At 37.7% G+C, this 20,367-nt stretch overlaps 1 protein-coding gene across 2 annotated transcripts in view; it reads right to left on the bottom strand.

The window, feature by feature from the left end:
• Positions 1 to 20,367, bottom strand: part of CADM2 (cell adhesion molecule 2) — a 688,787-nt gene that overhangs the window by 86,457 nt on the left and 581,963 nt on the right. For both annotated transcript variants that reach the window (XM_050891086.1, XM_050891096.1), the window contains exon 6: positions 13,266 to 13,356. In XM_050891086.1, coding sequence (XP_050747043.1) covers positions 13,266 to 13,356 — 91 coding nt within the window. The remainder of the gene's footprint in view (positions 1 to 13,265; positions 13,357 to 20,367) is intronic.

The following is a 20,367-nucleotide window of genomic DNA, read 5'->3' as shown; positions in this document are numbered from 1 at the left end:
AAAGTTACATTCAAGTTTGTCGATTAAACTCTTTCTTCCAGTGTTCATTTTCTGCACCTCATTGGCACATTAATCGTCCATGAGCCTCAACTTTGCAATGACTGGTGCACAGGCCAATACCTACACCTCAATAGTGATTCAGTGATTTCAAAAAAGGTTACACTCTGGGCTTGAGTTCTGCATGCCAAGAGCTTGAGATCATAGTAGATGTACAGAATTGATGTATAATAGACCAAGTCACAGAAACCTGCTTCTCCCTGTTTTGGGTGCTTTAAAAATAGGGAAAAAAAATAGATAATTGTAATTTAAGAAAAAGTATGTCTAACATAGTCCCAGAAAGCTAGGGAAGGGTGAAAAATAAAAGTAATTTTTATATTGAAAATAATGAACTGAAAAAGGTAAAGTAACAGTGGAGAAAGGAACAATACAAATGTCGTGGTTTAACCCCAGTCAGCAACTAAGCACCACACAGCCTCTTCCCCCTCCCCCTTCCCAGTGGGGTGAGGAGGAGGAAAGCGAAGGAAAAAAAGTAAAACTCGTGGGTTGAGATAAGAGTCTAATAACTAAAGTAAAATATAATACTAACAATAGTGATAATGAAATATAATAATAGTAATAAAAAGGAATATAACAAAAAAAGGAAGGAGGGGGGGAAGGAAAAAAAAAAGTGATGCGCAATGCAGTTGCTCACCACCCGCTGACCGATGCCAGAGCCACAATCCACGCCTCCCAGCCAACTCCCCCCTGTTTATATACTGGGCATGACGTTCCATGGTATGGAATACCCCTTTGGCTAGTTCAGGTCAGCTGCCCCGGCTCTGCTCCCTCCCAGCTTCTTGCACACCTGCTTGCTGGCAGAGCATGGGAAACTGAAAAATCCTTGGCTTAAGATAAGTGCTACTTAGCAACAACTAAAACCTCAGAGTGTTATCAACATCATTCTCACACTAAATCCAAAACACAGCACTGTACCAGCTACTAAGAAGAAAATTAACTCTGTCCCAGACGAAACCAGGACAACAAACTGTTCTCAATTGGGGAAAAAGTAGCAATTCCAAAATCAGTGTCCAACTTCATAAAGAAAGGTTATGTCTTCAGAACAGGAGATGTGAGTTTTTGAATGAAAGGACACCAAATACAAGGAAGAAATTAAAAAAAAAATATGAAAGCCTAATTTGATTTTAAGGTGCCCTCCTTATGCTGCTATCTAAATGCACACTTATTTTCCTTTAGAAAGATGGTGTTTTACCCTGCTAGCTTACAGCATGTACATGTTCTCAGGGTACCATGCTGCTATAAATGTGGGTTAAAACTGCAGATATGCAATAAGCTGGTGTTCTCCATGACACTGGGTGTTCCAGATCACATCTGCTATACAGGGAACAAATTTTGTTTCTGTAATTGTGTAACAGATCAAACACCATGAGCATGATTTACACTGAAGGAGTTATACTAACGTGTCTCGTGTTCTACTGCTAATGGTTGATTCAAGACTGCTGTAATTTTACCTGTAAGTCCCTTATCTATAGAAACTGACGTATCTAAAAGACTAAGCATCATAACCTCTCCCCAAATTTTTTTTTCTCGTGTTTTAACTTCCAGTTCAGTACTCAATTAAAATTACTCATGCTGTATTTCAATTTTATCTATTATTCTATTCCATGAGCCTTTTTTATTTTAGAATGTGTTCCCACCTGAGAGCGAGGAAAAGAATTATTTCAAAAGGCATACACATGCAAAATGGATTTAATGAGCACTAAAAATGCTGCATTTAGTTGTTTTTCACACTGTACTTTCTGCACCATTTTATGTGTAAACACTGCAGAAAAGGGACACTTAAAAAAGAGGAAAAGCAATTATTGAATTGAGCCTATTAGGCAATGTGATCATTTTACAGAACAATAAAGGGGAAGTTCTTAAGCACTGCAGGAGGCTTTATTGTAAAGTGTAATTTTCAGACAGGCACTAATACTCCCACCTGTTTCTTTTTGTGTCACACTTTTTATAACACCAATTTCCCTACTCCCTGCAAAATACTGGAAAAAAAAATGCATAGAAGGTCCCAGCTGTGAAAAGAAGATACAACCTCCCAGACGGCCAGGATGTTTAACACAAACTGAAATTTAATCTATTAAATATACATGCTGTATCTCAGCAAAAATGTTACCTGCTTCTTAATATGTTATCTACTACATCACGGCATAATTCCACAGTGAAGGTGTAATGTAAATGAAGTATTGGTGTAGAAGGTTACAAGCTGAATATTTACATAATCCTTTAAAATAATTGGCTTTTTCTTGCAAAGACAGACTACCTATCTGGAAAGTTTCACTAGGAAGATTTTTTCTACAATTCATATGATATTCTTCATACAATTTTAGAACATTTTACTGAAAATGAGCACTCATTCAACGTAGCATATAACAAATGCCTACTAAATCAAGGCAGGAGATATCATTAGAATGAACTCCTTCAAAATGACAATAATTTAAAAATTGGTCAACTATCCAAAGAAAGTAATTACAGCAATGATGGTAAAGTACTGGCAAATGTTGCCAAGTTTGGCTTCAATAGAGATTTGGGCTGGCATCAGTGACTATTAACTAGAATTGTTTTAAAAATAAACTGGGCATAGAAGTTGGATACTGAAAAGGTTCATCATTATTAACAGTTATGTATATTCTAATCTACAAAACTTCAGTCACATGCTATGTGAGCAGTCTATGTTGCACATGATATATTTTCTCTTTACCTTCCTGACTGAAAGAGCTTGAAATGCAGTGTTTAATACTGATAAAGCTTTCTTTATATATACACTGCTGCCTACATGGGTGGAGAATCTAGATGCTTAAGTTACAAGTCTGGTTGATGATAAGACATTTCTATGTGGTTGACAATAACCATGGGATACAGAGTGATTAACATTAGCTGACGTGGATTATATCCCATCAGATCAAGTTAACAGTAGGTTGGTTTTGACTTAACAATCACCTACTCAAATATAATCAGTTCCTCTTGGAGAAATGAAAGTTCACACTTCTCCAAACAGAAAAGAATATAGAGAGAGCCTAAATAGGATAAAGATAAAAAGATGAAAAAGCACTGTTAAAAAAAGACAAAGAAAAATTTGAAGAAACTAGAACAAGGCAGAAGAGACAGACAGGACAGAGAAAACTACTGTATTTGTAGGAGACAGGCTCTATCTAATTGCTGAACAAGCCAAATTCAAAAAAAGATACTTCACTTACTGAGAGATGTTAGAGGTCAATGCTAGTTCTGGGATCAAAGCGAAGGTCACCAGTTTGTTAAATGCATAGCAGTTACGACAAAATTCAAAACCATCCACCTTTCTGCTAAGACAAAGACTGTCCAGATCTAAACATAAAACAGTAGAACTCCAGTATATAACTTTCCTTCTTTCTTTTCACCTACTTGATTTCAGTTGTAGGTGGTCCTTTCCAGACAAACCTAGAAATAGACTCCTACAATTCAGGATTTCTTATGAACAAATATGTATGAACCTTAAGGGAGAAATACTTTGATACCACATTCATATTTTTCTAGAGTAATAGTTCATCCTGGATATGGACAAATTAATCCAATTTTCCAAATAATTAATATTTATTGATACTGCCTGAGCATCTAGCTTGGGTTGTGGATTTGTTCTGCGAGGTGATTTATAAACACAGAAACATGCATGCTTTTCCAGATTCATTATGATAATTCATACAGGCACAGTTGATACTAGCATTCCTTTCTAGGCTGCTACGTATTCATGGCACAATCCAAATAGTATTCTATCTATTTATAGTGAATAAAATTTATGCAGAAAATGAGATAAGTTCTTACAGAACCTCCATCTCACCTGCTAGAGAAGCTGGGAAGTGTATCATGTCAAAGTAGGAAAGAAAGAATTGTACATGGACAAAAAGCTGGCCGTTAGACTAATGATTCAGAATCTAAACCTGCCATTATGATGTAGTTTCAAAGCAATATTGGCAAACTACTTACACCAAAATGTTAACAGCTGAATGTCAAGTGGGTTTCCGCAATTTTCTCTGCTAGTTTCTGATTTCAGACTCTTGAGCATAGATTTGTAGATGTGCTAAGAACTCACTGTTACAATTCAAACCAATGATGAGCTATCTTCTGAGTGTGATGCTATGTCACATCAAATACTCTTGGGAAAATGGGGACTGTGTTCAATGTTAAACATAAAATATACGTGATCTATTTGTCAATTTTGATCTCAGGATTTTTTTCTGCTTCAGTTCCCAGCTGTAAACTTGAGGCAATTGAATACCCTAATTGTCCACAGGTGTGATAAAAATAAACATTTAAATATTTGCCAGGTTCTCAGATACTAGGAGGAAGAAACATATGAACACGTATGAAGAAATTATTTTAATTCTGTGTTCTGAGGGCATGCATCAAATAACACCTGAGTCATACAGATCATTCATAGCTACCATTCAGAATTACTATGCCACTGAAGGAGTCAGGAATCCTCTTCAAAGGTTATATCCTGCCCATAATGCCACACTTTTCAGGAAGCAAAGTATTATGATGTTTCTCATCGTGTAATGAAAAGCAGGAAATCCAAATGTGTCCCTTCTAGCATTTCTCAAAATACCTTCCTTAGATTCAGAGGTCTTTCCACTTTGAATTAGTTTGAACTAAGGTAACTATTCAGAGGAAGGAAGAGATTTTCTACTCTTTTCTTTATAATACATTTTATCCTTGAGCCTGTGACAAAACAATTCATGAAATAAATGTTTCTATAATTTTCTAACTACCAAACATGTGAAAACTCTGAAGCAATGACAGGATCTGTAAGATGAAGAAGACAGTGTATGAGTGACAGATGCATTCGACCCCCCCTTAACCAAACCAGCAGCAGTTTGGTTCAGGCTCCAAAGGAGGTAAAGGCCTGAGCTGTAGCCAGGCCAAGAACTCCACTAGGATACCCACAAAGGAGCAGAGCGACACACTGCAAGTTCTGGGCACAAGGAATCTCGTGCATACCTCTCCCATCATATGCAATTTGACTACGAGCCAAATACTCTATCCCATAAATACGACAGCCTAAGTGAGCCTTCTTTGAGCTCTCCCTGCTAGGCAGCGTGGCTGCATGGCGGTGATCTCCAGCAACAAGATCTTTTACCAATGACAGATTGTTGGATGAGCCCAATTTGAGTTCTCCCTGGATGGCAACTGGACTGCACGCCAGGCAACTCTCCCCTTGACCAGGGATGCCTCTCAATGTTCAGAGATATTAGTCATTTAGCTTAAATAAGTAAGTTCTAAATAGAATGACTCACTTAAAGTTATAATGTTGTGTGATTTAGTATGCTGTTTGCTTAGCTTTACTTACTTAGCATCATTAGCTAGATTTGCTGAAGCCTTAGGCCGCAAGCTGTAAACTTTCACTTAGATTTACTGAACGTGAACCTACTTAGTCAAAACAGGGGCCTCCAGAGCCAGCGTAAATCAGAAGATAAGGAGGCTTCAAGGCTACAACCGTCAACAGCACCTGCAACTGGACAAAATAACTAATGGCCTGTCTGGAGACAGTGAAGGAGTCCAATAAGGAGTCGGAAGTGTCAGGCCAGAATCACTATTGGACCAAAGGGTGCATGGAAGGTACGTGAAGAGAGTGTGAAGAATGCACGAGGCGCGGGTGAATAGTCTGTAAGGGTATAACTGCCCAGGGATTTTTTTTTTTCAGGTCTTTCCGTCCTTCCTCTCCTTCTCCTCCTCCCCTCCCCCTCAGGGGCACCCAGCTCAAGCCGACCCTGCTGTTGTACCACTCTATTAAATTATTTATTTTTAGAAGACTCGATGCCTGAGAGTCTGTTTTGGGAAACCGAGGGCTTGAACTTTGGACCAAACTAACACTGGACACCTGGACTGATTGGTAAGTGATTACTAGCATGCTAAACTTTGAAATCCTAAGTGATATAAAGGATTGATTGTGCACATATAATTTCCTTAGCCATAAACTGTTGACCAAGTCTGGGACCAAGATTGGATCCAGCCACACCTAGACTCCTCTCTGAGAAGGAGTTTAGAAAGCAAGGGGGTCCATGCTGAATCTTGTGACTCAACGGGAGGGTCTCCCTTACCTTTTTGCATCTTCGATCTCTGTGCAAATCATGGAAAATCAATTCTAACTTGATCTTCCTTTGTATGTTTCTTCCATGTAGTAGGTAATAGAGCGAACCTTGCCATTGAACTCAGTTAAGTCGCACTTTTGCAGATTCTTTAAGGATCTTAAATCACTCATCCGTGACAGTATGTTGTCTACCTTAACATTAGCAGGTCTTTGGTCACTGTCTCCAATGGTATTCTTTGTATCTAGGCTGGGATGTTACCTTTGTCCTGGATGTGTGTACTACTCAATGGGTGAAAAACTGGCTGGGCCATTGATTGGGTTGAAGGGACACTCTACCTGGTGGTTGGTTACAAGCAGACTTCTTCAGGAATCTATCCTGGGTCCTGTCCTGTTTAACTGTTTAGTATCAAAGACCTGGCTGAGGTGGTGGAATGTGCTCTCATTAAGTCGGTTGTTTACACCAAACTTTGGCTGTACCAAGTATACTTGAGGGGAAGGCCACTATTCAGAGGGGCCTCCACAGGCTGGAGGAACGGGCCAACAGGTCCCTCATGGGAGGCAGGGAAATTCAGCAAGGACAGATGCAAAATCCAGCACCTAAGCTGAGAAGGACCTGGGGGTCCTGGCTGACAGTAGGCTAAACGTGAGCCAGTATGAGTCCAGGCTGCGCTGCTTTCATGTGACTGAATCCTAGTTAACTCTCTTTACTAAGTTTTCTCTTTTCACCTAGAGCCCTGTCAGGTCCTTCTCAAATGAAGCAGCCGCTGGCTGGGGTCACTGACAGAATAGTGTTGTATATGTCTCTGTTATCATTAGTATTTGTTTCCACTAGCCTTTGCAAAATGTTTGTCTCACTCAAGGGAGTCTTCTTTAAATAGTTACTGGAAAAGACAGAACTTTCTGTGATAATACCATACACATAGCTTACAATAGCTTTATAGTACAAGCTTGATTATTTGGTGTGCCCTCATTATTAAAAGTGATCAATTTTTCTGATACTAAAATGTTTATTGACTACACTTTATATTACTGGGAACATACAGTTCCCAGTTAGTGTTTATTATTGATTGTGCTTTTCTCTATAACTTTTTCATGACCTTACGAATAATGTTATTCTAATGAAGGATACATATATGAGTGTTCTCCTGAAATAAAAATCTTTCCTATTTATTTCAAACAAGGCCAAATATTCACTTTACATTAGTCAACCAACTATACTATGATTCCCCTGAGCTGCATGGAATGGAAAGACATTTCTCTAAAGCACACAGGAGACAGCCAACTCTCTCTTTGTTTTCTGTGCCCTAATTATTCCATTATATTTTTACATCCTTTCAGCTGAAATGACACTGACTTAAAAAAAAAGAAACATATTTCATGCATGCTTTGGTGAGAGCACTGACTAAGAATATTAAATATTGAGCCTTTCTTTCATTATGGGGCAGTTTTTGAGTTCACTTTTGGGTCAGTTTTGAGTCACTAGACTATATTGTTAAGACAACAGTGTGTAGAAGCTACAGCTTGCAATAAGAAAACATCGGCTTTTAAAATCTTTTGTAAGCACAGATGACTGTAAATGATCATTTTGTTCTTTGGTTTTTATTTTTTACAGCTGTCTTTTGTTTACTTTAAAATATTCAAAATATTGTCAGGCAATATGACTTCAGAAAAGTCTACACATTGCATATGAGTTCATAAAAAGGATGTCTGATTTCTGAAGCTTAATTACGTTTCCTTTGGAAAATAAACAAAGCCTAGGTAAAACTATATTATGCTAAAAAAGAAATAAATTTTAAAAAGCCACTGACACCTTACAGATGTATTAGGCAAGTTCATTTACTAAAATATTATAGCTGGACAACTGTCCAGGGATCCAGTCAAAAATATTGGAAAAGACAAAATAGTTCTAAGGATTGAAAAGACAAGAGATTAGCTTCAATTTGGTTTGAAACTATACAATAGTATCTCCAAAAGAGGAATGCTATTGAATAGTGTTGTTAGCTACAGGGTGTCTTGACCTAAGTCATGCAGAGAAATGGCTAAATACGCTTTTACCTGCAATTTAAAAAAAAATGGATGCCAATATTATTAAAATTGTCAATAGGGTGAAAAAACCAGCAACTGAGTCTTGCATAAGAAAAGACTAAGCTGACAAACACACCTACTAGAATTTTTCCAAAAGAAAACTCTTAAATTTAGTCTACCAACTGGGCATCGACCAATCAGACAACAATCCTCACAAATGCTATCTCAAGTTCCCTTAAAATATTACAGATAATAGGGTATGTTTCTATAGTGAGTTATGTTTATAAGGTCTGTTTAAAAACAATCTCTGTGGTAAACTGATGAATATATTTCCTCTTTTTTCCTTTCCACCAACAGAAAATTTTAATTGAAAATGTCATCTCTTTATGCATACAATATTCCAAATACCAGCCTTCCACTGTTGTTTGTAACTGGTGCCTCAAGTGCTACACAAACTGGATCAGAACATCATCAAATCCAGAGGTCTATATCCATAAGTGTAACTTGATTTTTTTAGAGACTACTCAAGCTTTGACACTAGATCCTAGAAGCAATAAATTTAGCCAGAGTTGTATATGGAAGCAAGAGGCAGGTCTTTTGGAAGGCAATGTATGAGGAAGCCTCCTCCCCTCACCATCTTACCACTCCCATTCTGACTCAACACTGTGGTCAGTATGTCATCCCACCACGTGGGACTGGTGTCATGACACATGTCCCATCAGAGCGCCTAAGGGCAAACCCAAGGACTGATGGCTCTCGCAGTAACCTCCCCAGCACCTCTCAGGCAGCCTGCTTCTGCTTGAAGCTGCACCAGCCACAACACATACTCTAGAGGGAACTGTGGCAGAGTCTATAACAATCTGTGACACTTTACTAATCCCCCACACGGCCTGCCTCTGCAAAACCATCGCAGAACAGGCAGGAAACCTGGCTTGCTCTTTTTATTGGTATCATCACACTTCTATAGCAGCAATATAGTGCTTAGCCAGAAGAACAGCTCCTGCCTCCGAAGTAATTCCCCTAATAGCAATAAGCACAGGGTGATGACCAGAGTTGGAGCTATCCTCATCCTCTTCCTCACGGTGATGAGCAGAGAGATAAAACAGCGCAGTTACAAAATTTGTGCATCCCGTCTTACACCCGCTCATGTTGCCTCACTGGATCATTCAAAATGGCTCACCCACATTTCCATCTTCCTCTCCACTCCCTCTCCCACCCCACCAACTTCTCTTCTCCCCCTTAGCCCACTCTCAGGATTCCTGTTCCAAGATTGGTATCTCTGCACCAAGACCACAAATGCGAGGCGACATGAACCCACTCATAGCAACTAGCAACCTCAGAGTCTGGGATAATTCCAGCCCATCTCACAGATTACAACAATCGATGCTGCACATGTCCAAGTGGCTGAGGCCATTTTTTCTCTTGTCCAAAGTCATGGCCATCGGCTGGTCAAGCCAAATCTTATACCCTAAACTATGAAACCTTAGCAGGGCCTTAGTTCTCCAGTTCTAACACCTAGTAAACAGTTGTTCCTCATCTCTCTGGTATACCTCTGGAGGATGCAGTTTCAGCAGGAAATGCAGAGGGCAGTTGATTTCTCAGAGGTGTTGGTCTGAGCAAGGCTTCCCTCCCATTCCCTGCTACAAGACAGTAAGTTAGGTAGGGCTTTTCCTTAGGACTGTGTTGTAGATTTGAAACACAGTATCTGGGTATCTGTGATGCACATGGTTTGAGAGACGGAATCCCTGTAAGGAAGGGCTTGGTGATGAGATGTAAGATGGGGTAAGTACATTCTAGCTTTAGCCTCATTCTGCTTTTCCCTTTTGGGAAAGAATTACTCTGCAGCAGCTATCAGTGTCATGAACGTCACCACAGCCAAAACCTGGCTTCATTCTTTCTCCATTTTAATCTCGAATACCATTTTGAAGCTTGTGAAAATTGCTCTGGGATACAAGAGAAAAGTACCTACAAGTAAGTGTTCATTTACTGGTATGATTCACTGCTGCCTACAGGAAACAGGAGACTGTTGTAACTGTGACATAGAGTTGACAGCATATAGAAATTAACCCGTGGTGTGTAAATTGCTATGAAGGACCATGGTTGGCTCTGAGCTCTCCATGAAGCCCACAGTTCATCACTTATCTTGTGACACTGACATATTTGGGCTCTGTGGACCTCTCCAATTTCTCTCTCTCTCTACGAGCCAGAGGGTAATCATAATGTAGGTTGGGAGCATGACATTACTGTTTCTCATGCTAAGCAACTGCACACTGCTCCCAGGGGGATGCCTATTTATTACTGGCTCTGCGCCATGAAAGACTGACCTAATGAAGCAATACGGAGCAGCTGATGTTGGCAGTTCTTGTGACATGGACAATTAGAGGTGCATTTATTGGCAAAATATTTGTGCCCCAAAGGCTACCACATACAGGTGTCCTGCCTTGATAGTTCTGTGGTGTGGAGTTTTAATTTGGCTGCCCTTTCAAAACCACGTGTAAGGTTTGCATTTGAATCCATTAAGGATGCAACTGAGTTTTATTTTAAAAAATAAATAAATCAGTAAACACCTCAATTGAAGCTCCATTTTAATTATTATGTTTTAACTAGTGTCTCCTAATGGTAACATATAAGGTGTATCTACAATATTACGTGTACCAAATAGAAAATATTGTGCATGTCAAGCTAAAACATACCACTTTTATGGTTTTTTACTGCCTTCAGAAATGACTAACAAATACAAGGGTCTAGAGGAAAACCTGAGAGGATTAATTGTCTCTTTTTTTTACAGATTATAACATCTGTGGCATGTGAAAAAAATGTTGGCCCATTTTCAATGAAGATTATGAAAATGTGGTTATAAGTTGTAGGCAATGAGTGAGATGCATCTGATCAAAATTAAACATAGATATAAAATCTGATATAAATGTCTATATTTAGACATCTATATTTGGTACTCTAAAATATAGAGGTAGATATCTGACTGAATTAACTGTCTAACTTCCATGTAGTTAGTGGAGAGAAAGTAGTGGAAGTATGATCCAGTCTGGCTCTTTCTTCTGTAATTGTGTAATGTAGGGCAGACCAGTCATGTCATAATAGTGCCTAAATCTCTCCACTGAATGCAAAGGGAAGCCCAAGTGAGCAGCTCAGATGTAAATATCTACTGTGCAGATGTTTAAAGACAGTTGAAATGATTCCCATACACTCAGAAACTGAAAAGCATCATGCCTCCTTGTTGTAATACTCAGAGGCAGGTGAAATCATTGGAGGACTAGAACCCCTAGTTGGTATTATACACCTATTCCTCCTTCCTCCCCACATACCGATTACATCCATCTGTCAAATCATCCAGCTGTCTCACAAAACTAAAAAGAACAAAAAGAAATCAACCCATAACCTCCAAACTTTCTTGTTATTTAAAGACTCCAAATGTGAAGGGCCAAACTGCCCCCCCCCCCCCCCCGCAACAAACAACAGGTAATTAAAAATACAAAAATACATAATGACTGCCTTACTAATCTTTATCCCTACAGTGAATGCTAGATGAATAGTGAAAATCAAGCACCTGGGGCTAGGATGCCTGAAGTCTATATGCCAAACAGAGCCCTTGGCATGTAGCTGTCACCTGTTAAGTCATGAGGAAAACACTGAGATAGAGAAAATCCTAAATATCATCTAGCCAACAGCGCACTCGGGGCAATCAGGGCTGACCTCTTTCCTAAAATTAAGCACTTGCACATCATCTGCTGAATTTGAAAATAATGGGGAAACAGACTCTGTACCTCCTGATACCTAGAGGAATGCTCAAAGGGTATTAGGTAAATGGATAATTCCTTCTCCTTCAAGTACATTATAAAAGCAAGAGATGGCTTGCAACTGATTTTTGTGAGTTACCTACAGAAGTATCTATCTCAGAAACACATATTACTTCAGAAGTACATAGGTACACAGAAGACCAATTGCATTGAGCACCACGTAAGACTAATTGGACAGACCCCCCCCAGTGTTCTGGTCTCAAGCAGGGTAGAAGCATGATCTAGATGCTGAGTTGCTCAGCCCAGTCAAGATTTGGATGGAGGAGTTGCTTTAAAATGATACAGACATATAATATAAAAAAGAAAACTACTTATGGAGTTTAAATGATGCTAGACTAAACTCAGAAGAGCTTTTCAAAATAGAAATTTTGGACTTAAATGCCTGACTTGACCTAAATCTGACTTCAGGTTCTTACATGAAGCAATTCCATAAAGTCACTAAAGTTATACCAGGGAGAAATTCAGCCCTAAGTGACATGATTTTTGGCATGTAATTTGCACCTTTTCTAGATCCAAAATATTATTGCATTATCATTTTCAAAGATCATTCTAAAGCTGTGTATCACCACTCCATATAACACTATATACTGATCTTTTGAGCAGAAGGTCAATATCTAAGAAACTTGATTCATATTAACTTAATATTAAGCAATTGGATTATTTATGCATCTTTATGGGTAAATATATAACAGCTCATCTGAGAAGATACTGTTTTAAAGAGTGAAGTCTATTTAAAGAGTAGATTCTGTGCAAGAGTTAATCTCTGCAGATCTGCCTTTAAAAAATATTAATGGCAGAGATGTTAAATTCCCAGTAAAACATTTTATATTCTTAAAGCAGGCTACATCTTTTCAAATTCTGGTAGAAACAGGCAGCCAACTTGCACATATCATTAAACTTCAAATTCCCCTGTAAATGACAGCCAAAGCATCCAGAAAGTTCAATATATTTTCTCTGAGGCTAGTTGATATAGGAAGATTTTCATGAGATGTTTTCTCTTCTATCATCAGTTCAATGATGTAAACAGTGAGTGATTAAGCCTTGCACTCCTTTCAGGTTGATATACCTGACTGAAAAAAAAAAAAAAAACCTCACAGCTGGAATTCTTCCTGAAAACTAAAATAGATGACAAAGTAAAAGACCAGTCCTCTATAGACACTTAATGAACACAGGCTTCAAGGGGTTTTCTATACCAGAGATTACTTCACACCCCACGACGGGACAAAACCAGCAGATTTCTGCAGCTGAAGATTGTAATCACAGCAGAATAAGGAAAATAACAAAAACATATTACTCGTTAAATCACTTACACGGGTTTTCCTTTGGATTCACAAGTCAAAATTATAGATTGTCCTTCTTCAGGCCATGAATTGGAAGAAATGATTTTAACTAAAGGTGTATCTAGGAAGAAAAAAAATAGACATCTTGTTGATATAAACAAAAAAGATTTATTATCTAAGAGTACATTCTTCTCTATTTACAAAAGACTACACCATAGATTTAATTTACACTTGGAGATGCTTTTATATGGAGCCTTGTGCAATTTCCATTGTCTTCAGGAAGGCAATAAAAATGACCAATGGAACTAAACCAGTAACTTTTTATATCCCAAGGAAACACAGATAGAAAGCACGTGTCTACTCAGAGGAAATAACTTTTTTCTTTCTGTATTCAATGCAAATACTCCATATGACTATTCCAAAGTCTGATATCTAACAACAAAGTAAGAAATATTGAGGATGAATAACAAGTACTCTGTGCAATTGTTTCTTTGTCTATTTATAGGTTGATATGATGGAATGCTGCTATTAGAGGAATGAATGCAATAATATACATTTGAATAAGAACACTTTTATTGTTGCAGAAGCTTGAAACTCATAATAAGAAGGCTACAATGGGCTTTCAGATAAAATACCTTGTTACAGGCATTTTACAGGATATTATTTCTGAAATGCAATAATGCCGCCCCTAAAACAGAACATTCTTTTTTTTTAAACAAAATTTACAAAGAGAATGTTTTAAATATCTGCAAAAAGCACTATATAAAAGTCTGTAATCTGTCCTAAAAATTTAAAAATATTTTTCCTATACACTGGAATTAACTTTATAGTTTTAATTGCAAAAAGATACACAATATAGCTACTGTGAATTCATGCAAATAAAACATTTGCAGTAGATCTTTAACTTTTAAAAAATTTTGCCAGCTGGCTTGCCAGGATATATTCTCATAATCAAAATATTTCACATGAGTTAGAGGAGCACCTCTTACAAGGAAAAAAAGACCATAAAGAAAGAAACATCTCTATACAAAACAGTTTTTTCCTTAGGAAAAGGAAAAGAGTTCATAGTCCTAGTGAGGAAAATTTTCAGACTCAATAGGAGAATATAAATTCTTGTTTCCTCCACAGTTCCCTAATACAAAACACACGTCTTCATCTGTCGCACAAGAAATACTTTAACCTGCAAATCTAGGGTATCTAAGTTTTGTCTCATCCAATTTGCAAATCCTATTTTCATTAGCAGTGAGGTAGCAGCAACACCACATATATCCTATTATCAAGCAAATGTGAAAGAGCGTGACAATATGACCCTACAAATTCAAATGGGAAAAAAATGATATGCTGTAACAATATAACTTCTTATTGAGAAGCTAATAGTCCTGTTGAACACTAAATGGCATATGAACAATTAAAAATGTCGGAAGCATTTTTCTAACTTTGATTTGTATTTTTGGCATATCATAATGTATCAGCATGGCACAAGACAAGAAAAGGGGACGGCTTAGCGTAGACTTGTCAAAATTCCACTGAAAGCATTGTCAGCATCATTTAGCTTTCAGTACAGCTGCACTAACCTTACACCAGTAGCAAATCTGTTCCACAAGTTCACATTTTTAAGGACCCTGCAAACCATTATGGAGGTGACTAATCCTTTGGAGGTCATGCTGGCATTTGCTTCATTTTTAGCACATGCTTAAGGCACTGACCTCAAGTGCCTTAATAAATCAGGGCATCAAGTACTTCTGTGATTTCAGTGGTGCTATTGAAGACGAATCAATTACTCTCTTGACTATACATTGAACCAGAGGAAAAAATTAGTATCAGATAGGAATACATGAAGAATTTAACCGAGGGAGGGAGACAACTAGTGCAAGGAGATCAAGAGGTTTCCAGAGAAACATGAAAAAGTGCTAAACTTTGATGGAAGTAATCATGATAGCCACAGGTGAAGAAAGAAATTAAAGGCCCATTAGGCTAGCATTACTGGCTTAAATATTTAAGACATGATCAGAATTTTACACGTTACAGTAAATGACCCACATAAAATAGAAGAGGGGACTTCAGACAATTAAGCTTTCATTTGCATGGATCAATGCAGTGCTTTTTCCCCCACCCTGAAGTTCCCATTCCTACTTTATTTAATGCCTCAGACAGCTCTCTGTTCTCCATGCACTTCTAAACAGAGCTTACTAACACAGAATAAGAAAGGTCTTATATTTATGTTTCACTCTCTAATGCACAATAAAGTAGTGTAGGAAATACATTCCGTTGTGGTTTTCTCTACTAATTGACTTGTACACTAACTACTTGTTTCTTTAAAACAGGAAACACAGGGATTAATTCTATATATAGTTTTTAGGGAAGCTTACAAATGACAATTTTTGTATTTTATTAACAGTTCTTTTTCAAAAACTAGTTAGTATTTTATTTCGGGTGCTTCATTCTCAGTGTTATTGTTTCCACTTTATTTTCAAGCTGTGCTTGATTCCTCTCCAGAATTAAAGTGTACACTTACAAGGGGAAAACTTTTAAGACAAACTTGTCCTCCACTTTCACATTCACATCAATATTTTAAATGAGAAGAAATCTTTAGAATAATTGCATCAAAGCTAACCTAAATAGGTTATTTTAACAAAGATAATAAAACACTGCTGACTGACATTTTTCCAAAGCACAAAACACTGTTACAAAATACTACCTCCTGCTAGGACTGTTCATTTTAGAAGAATTTGACAAGTATAAATGTACTCTATCAATACTGTGAGCTTTAACCTGTCACACTCAGAAGTATTAATCATAACAACTGGAACATCACCTAATCTCCAGCAAACACCACCACCACGAGAAAACAAAGTCTAAAGAAAGAAAAACGTATCAAGAACAGCAACACAGTAAGAGAGGTTGATTTATTTTCAGATATGCTCATCAGCTTGTGATAAGTAATGTAAGTATGTCCAAAAAATCTCTACTTTTACAACCAAAACAAACAAAAAGAGTAGGATCAAGGGTTTTATCGTGGGTCAGATCTTCTGTTGCTCCTCCTTTAAAGTCAGTAGAAGTATACCAATTTACATCAGTTAAATTTACCAGAACTCTAATAATTTGCATCTTTTTTAGGATTTGGCCCAGTAATTTCATGGTAATAAAATATTGTAGGTCAGTACTTCAAGCGGAATTCTTATGAACAAGGGACTGGTGACTAAAATTTCATTACAATACCTACAAATATGGCCTTATCCTGAGCAATAAGGACATTATGGAGGAGATAAATATTCCAAAAAGTAAAAGCATTGGGAAAATCCAATTAAAAAACAAAAAAACCACAGTGGTTTATGTGAGTGTAGGTAATACAGCAAACCTTCACAATAAAACACACTGGTTTCAATACCCAGTGACTTGTTTATTTACATGCATCTCCAACAGCGTGAGAGCTGTTTGGCCCTCCAGTCTTTAGCTTGAGTAATGAGGTACTTATGAGCTGCAATTGATTGCTAGCACCAATCTGAACTGAGACTCAAACATGTCTTTAGACACATAGCAAGACATCTTCTACCCCCCATGTGCCAAGAATCTGCCTTTTTGCTGGAAATAACAGCTTAGCAGCGGTTACAGATAAAAAATATGGCATGGGTTTTTTTTATATATCCTTTCCTGTTTCAGCAGACCAAAGGCAAAAGTTCCACAGAGTGACTCTATTTCATCCGTCTTTCTAGGATTTGTGTACATCTCATTGCACAAGACCAGGGAAGCCATTTCAAAGCTTTGGGAAGATCTATCTATTTTTGATCAGGCAATATCATCTTTATTCAGCAACATACAAAATCAGTGAATGCATGTGGAAAATTGCTTTCAGTTTACACTGGTAATGAATGTTATCTGATATATGAAGACAGGAAACACTTCAACACATGATTTTTGTTATACTCTTAGCAGTAACTAACAGCAATGTTAATACCCTGTGGAACTGCTTTACTGATTGATTTAATCTCTTTGAAGATATTTCAAAATAAAGGTGGTTCTTATCAGTCACCAGACCTTTGCTGTTAATCAGCTCTTCAATGTTAAAAGGTTTGGGTTTTTTTTCAAAATACTCTTGCTGTTTTTACATTGCTTGAAGTAAGAAAGAGTTCATTATGTATTTATACTATTTTATCGCCAAGCCCTTATAAGGTTACATGTAGGATTAAATTTCTTCATATAAATTTCTTGACATAAATTTCCTCACATAAATTTCCTCATATAAAGTAATCACATGGAAGCCGCTGGAAGATTCCCATATGATAAGTTACGTTAAACTAGATGTGTAAACCCTTGACAACCACAGCGTAAAAGCAGAAACTGAATTCATAAAAGTAAATAAATTTCCTTAAGATCATAAAGCAGGTCACCAACAGAATCTGAAAATGAATCTCTACTAGCTTCTTCTTAGTGCCAAGATAGTAAAAAAGTAATTTGGCCTCTTTTTCCTATGTAACTTCACAAGTCCTCGGTCCCTTCAGTCCTTAGCACGCTGGATTACCAGAGCTTCTCTGGATACCTTTTCATGGAACTCCCAGCTACTGGTTGAGTAACTAAATCAAAGTATGACCCCTATGCATCCTAGGGCATTAATCAGCAAAAGGTGTGTGGGAATAACCAGAATTCAGAATAAAAATCATTCTGTGAGACAAAAGGGTAGCATTATGATGATGTTATGATAGCATCATGTTATCTTATCAAAAAATCTCTCCCTAATGTAATCATCTTCAGTTAATGTAATTACAATCCTAGAAACAGAAAATAAGACCACCTCTTTTCTTTGGCAGATGTTAGGGTGGGTGGAGTACATACATTTTGTTGAGACTTTTAAGAAATGACTATTGGAAGTAGGAGACTATTCAGGACTAGAAATATTAGTGATCTCATAGTCATTAGAATTCAAATAGTGCTGTGTGCTGGTTTTGGCTGGGATAGAGTTAATTTTCTTCATAGTAGCCAGTATGGGGCTATGTTTTGGATTTGTGCTGAAAACAGTGTTGATAATTCAGGAATGTTTTCATTATTGCTGAGCAGGGCTTGCACAGAGCCGAGGCCTTTTCTGCTTCTCACCCCACCCCACCAGCGAGGAGGCTGGGGGTGCACAAGGAGCTGGGAGGGGACACAACTGGGACAGCTGACCCCAACTGACCAAAGGGATATATTCCATACCATATGACGTCATGCTAGGCATATAAAGCTGGGGGAAGAAGGAAGGGGGGGAAGTTCGGAGTGATGGCGTTTGTCTTCCCAAGTCACCGTTACACATGATGGAGCCCTGCTTTCCTGGAGACGGCTGAACACCTGCCTGCCCATGGGCAGTGGTGAATGAATTCCTTGTTTTGCTTTGCTTGCGTGCGCTGCTTTTGCTTTACCTATTAAGCTGTCTTTATCTCAACCCATGAGTTTTCTCACTTTTACTCTTCTGATTCTCTCCCCCATCCCAACCGGGACACGGAGTGAGCGAGCGGCTGTGTGGTGCTTAGTTGCCAGCTGGGGTTAAACCACAACATGCTGGAAATGTACCTATTCAAAGATGCACGCATCAGTCTTTTCCCCAGAGAACTGAGAGAGAGAGAGAGAGATGTTTAGCTGTAATATAAACAGTAAATGCCACTGGACTTCTCTGCACATTTTGTTAAAAGGTAAATCTCTATGTTGCTCAAATCTTAGCCTTCATTGGGCTTCCAGTGAAAGGAGGATTAACAGAAAAAGTCTTAGTGGTTCTCCTCTGCAGAAACTTACAAAAGATTATTTTATCAGATGTAGAGATCCAGGTCAGGGCTCCTAATTTTCAAGTTCTCTGCTGATTTATAGATATTTTTTAAAAAAATAAATGCAATAACTTACTATGAAATTTAAACTCAGCACCTGAAATGTCTTCCAATGTGGCTAAAGTTTCAGGAAGCGGAACAGAACAAGAACACCTCTTTCTTTTCACTTACAGAGATAGTGTTATTAATCCCTGAAGAAGGGTCCTGTACTTCAGCATTCTACATTTTAGAGGCCTGCTATACCCCCAAGTCTTAGGAAGCCATTTCTATACTCCCTCACTTATAGGTAATTTGATTTCTATGAGAAGTGGTAATCAGCCCACCAAGACTAGTTCTTTAGACAAGTTCTTAGAGCCCATGCAGCGATTTATGAGAAGAAGAGGTTCCTTACTCCACTGAGTACTGAAGTATTCCTACCAAGTACATCAGATCCAGCAAAATAGTTATTTGACAGTAATTCAGTGATTAGAACATTTAACTTTTCAGAGTCTGTGGATTAAGGGTTTGGTCTGATTCAAAGAGTGCAAGGACTTGTGTGCTGACCTCGCATACAATAGCAGAGGTCTACCAGGTAGTCTAAGGTCTCCCTTCCAGTCAGGTTTTGAACTAAGATTTCACTTTGAATCTGAAAAAGCTTTTTTCCTACCTATGTCCTAGTCTGGATAAATCAGGATTTTCTAACACACTAAAAAAAGAACAGGTATTAGAAAATTCTTAACCCATTCCACATTATGAATTAGAATTCCACAAGTAACTCAGTACTGTGCAAATTGTCCCTATTTACATTCAGTGCTAACATAACATGGAATATACCATTCATCTTACTTACATTTAAGGTTTCTAAAGCCAGATTAGGATATTCATAAAACAAAAAACCCATAAAACTTTAATATTCCCTACACATTTCCTTGGATGCTTAATTGAAAGTTCTGTCAATGCTTAGCATGAAATGTCTTTGGTACATCCATTCTTGGGCTTTACATGTAAAAATTTTACTGAAATGTTTTCAAAGGCCTTTGAGCTGGTGCCCTCAGAGTATCCTTCTCACTTGTCAAAGATGGCAACGTTTTCAATGTTTATACAATTTGAAACATTTAAAAAAAAATTAAAAATCACTAAATGTAACCACAATGCCAGAAGCAGATATTAGATATTTTACTAATACCAGCCCAAATTTAAGAAGACCTTTTCCAAACTTGGAACAGATATATATTCAGCTAGGCCATTTATGTTTGCACATTATTATTTCATATGAAGTGTAGTGTCCCTTCAAGTCTTTGGGTTTTTAAACGTGTTTATTGCATGAAGTCTGTAACTCCTACTTCTCAAAGTAAAATGGCATA

Source organism: Gymnogyps californianus, chromosome 1, assembly GCF_018139145.2.
Source record: "Gymnogyps californianus isolate 813 chromosome 1, ASM1813914v2, whole genome shotgun sequence".
Taxonomy (NCBI): Eukaryota; Metazoa; Chordata; class Aves; order Accipitriformes; family Cathartidae; genus Gymnogyps; species Gymnogyps californianus.
This window is presented reverse-complemented; position numbering and strand designations above follow the sequence as displayed.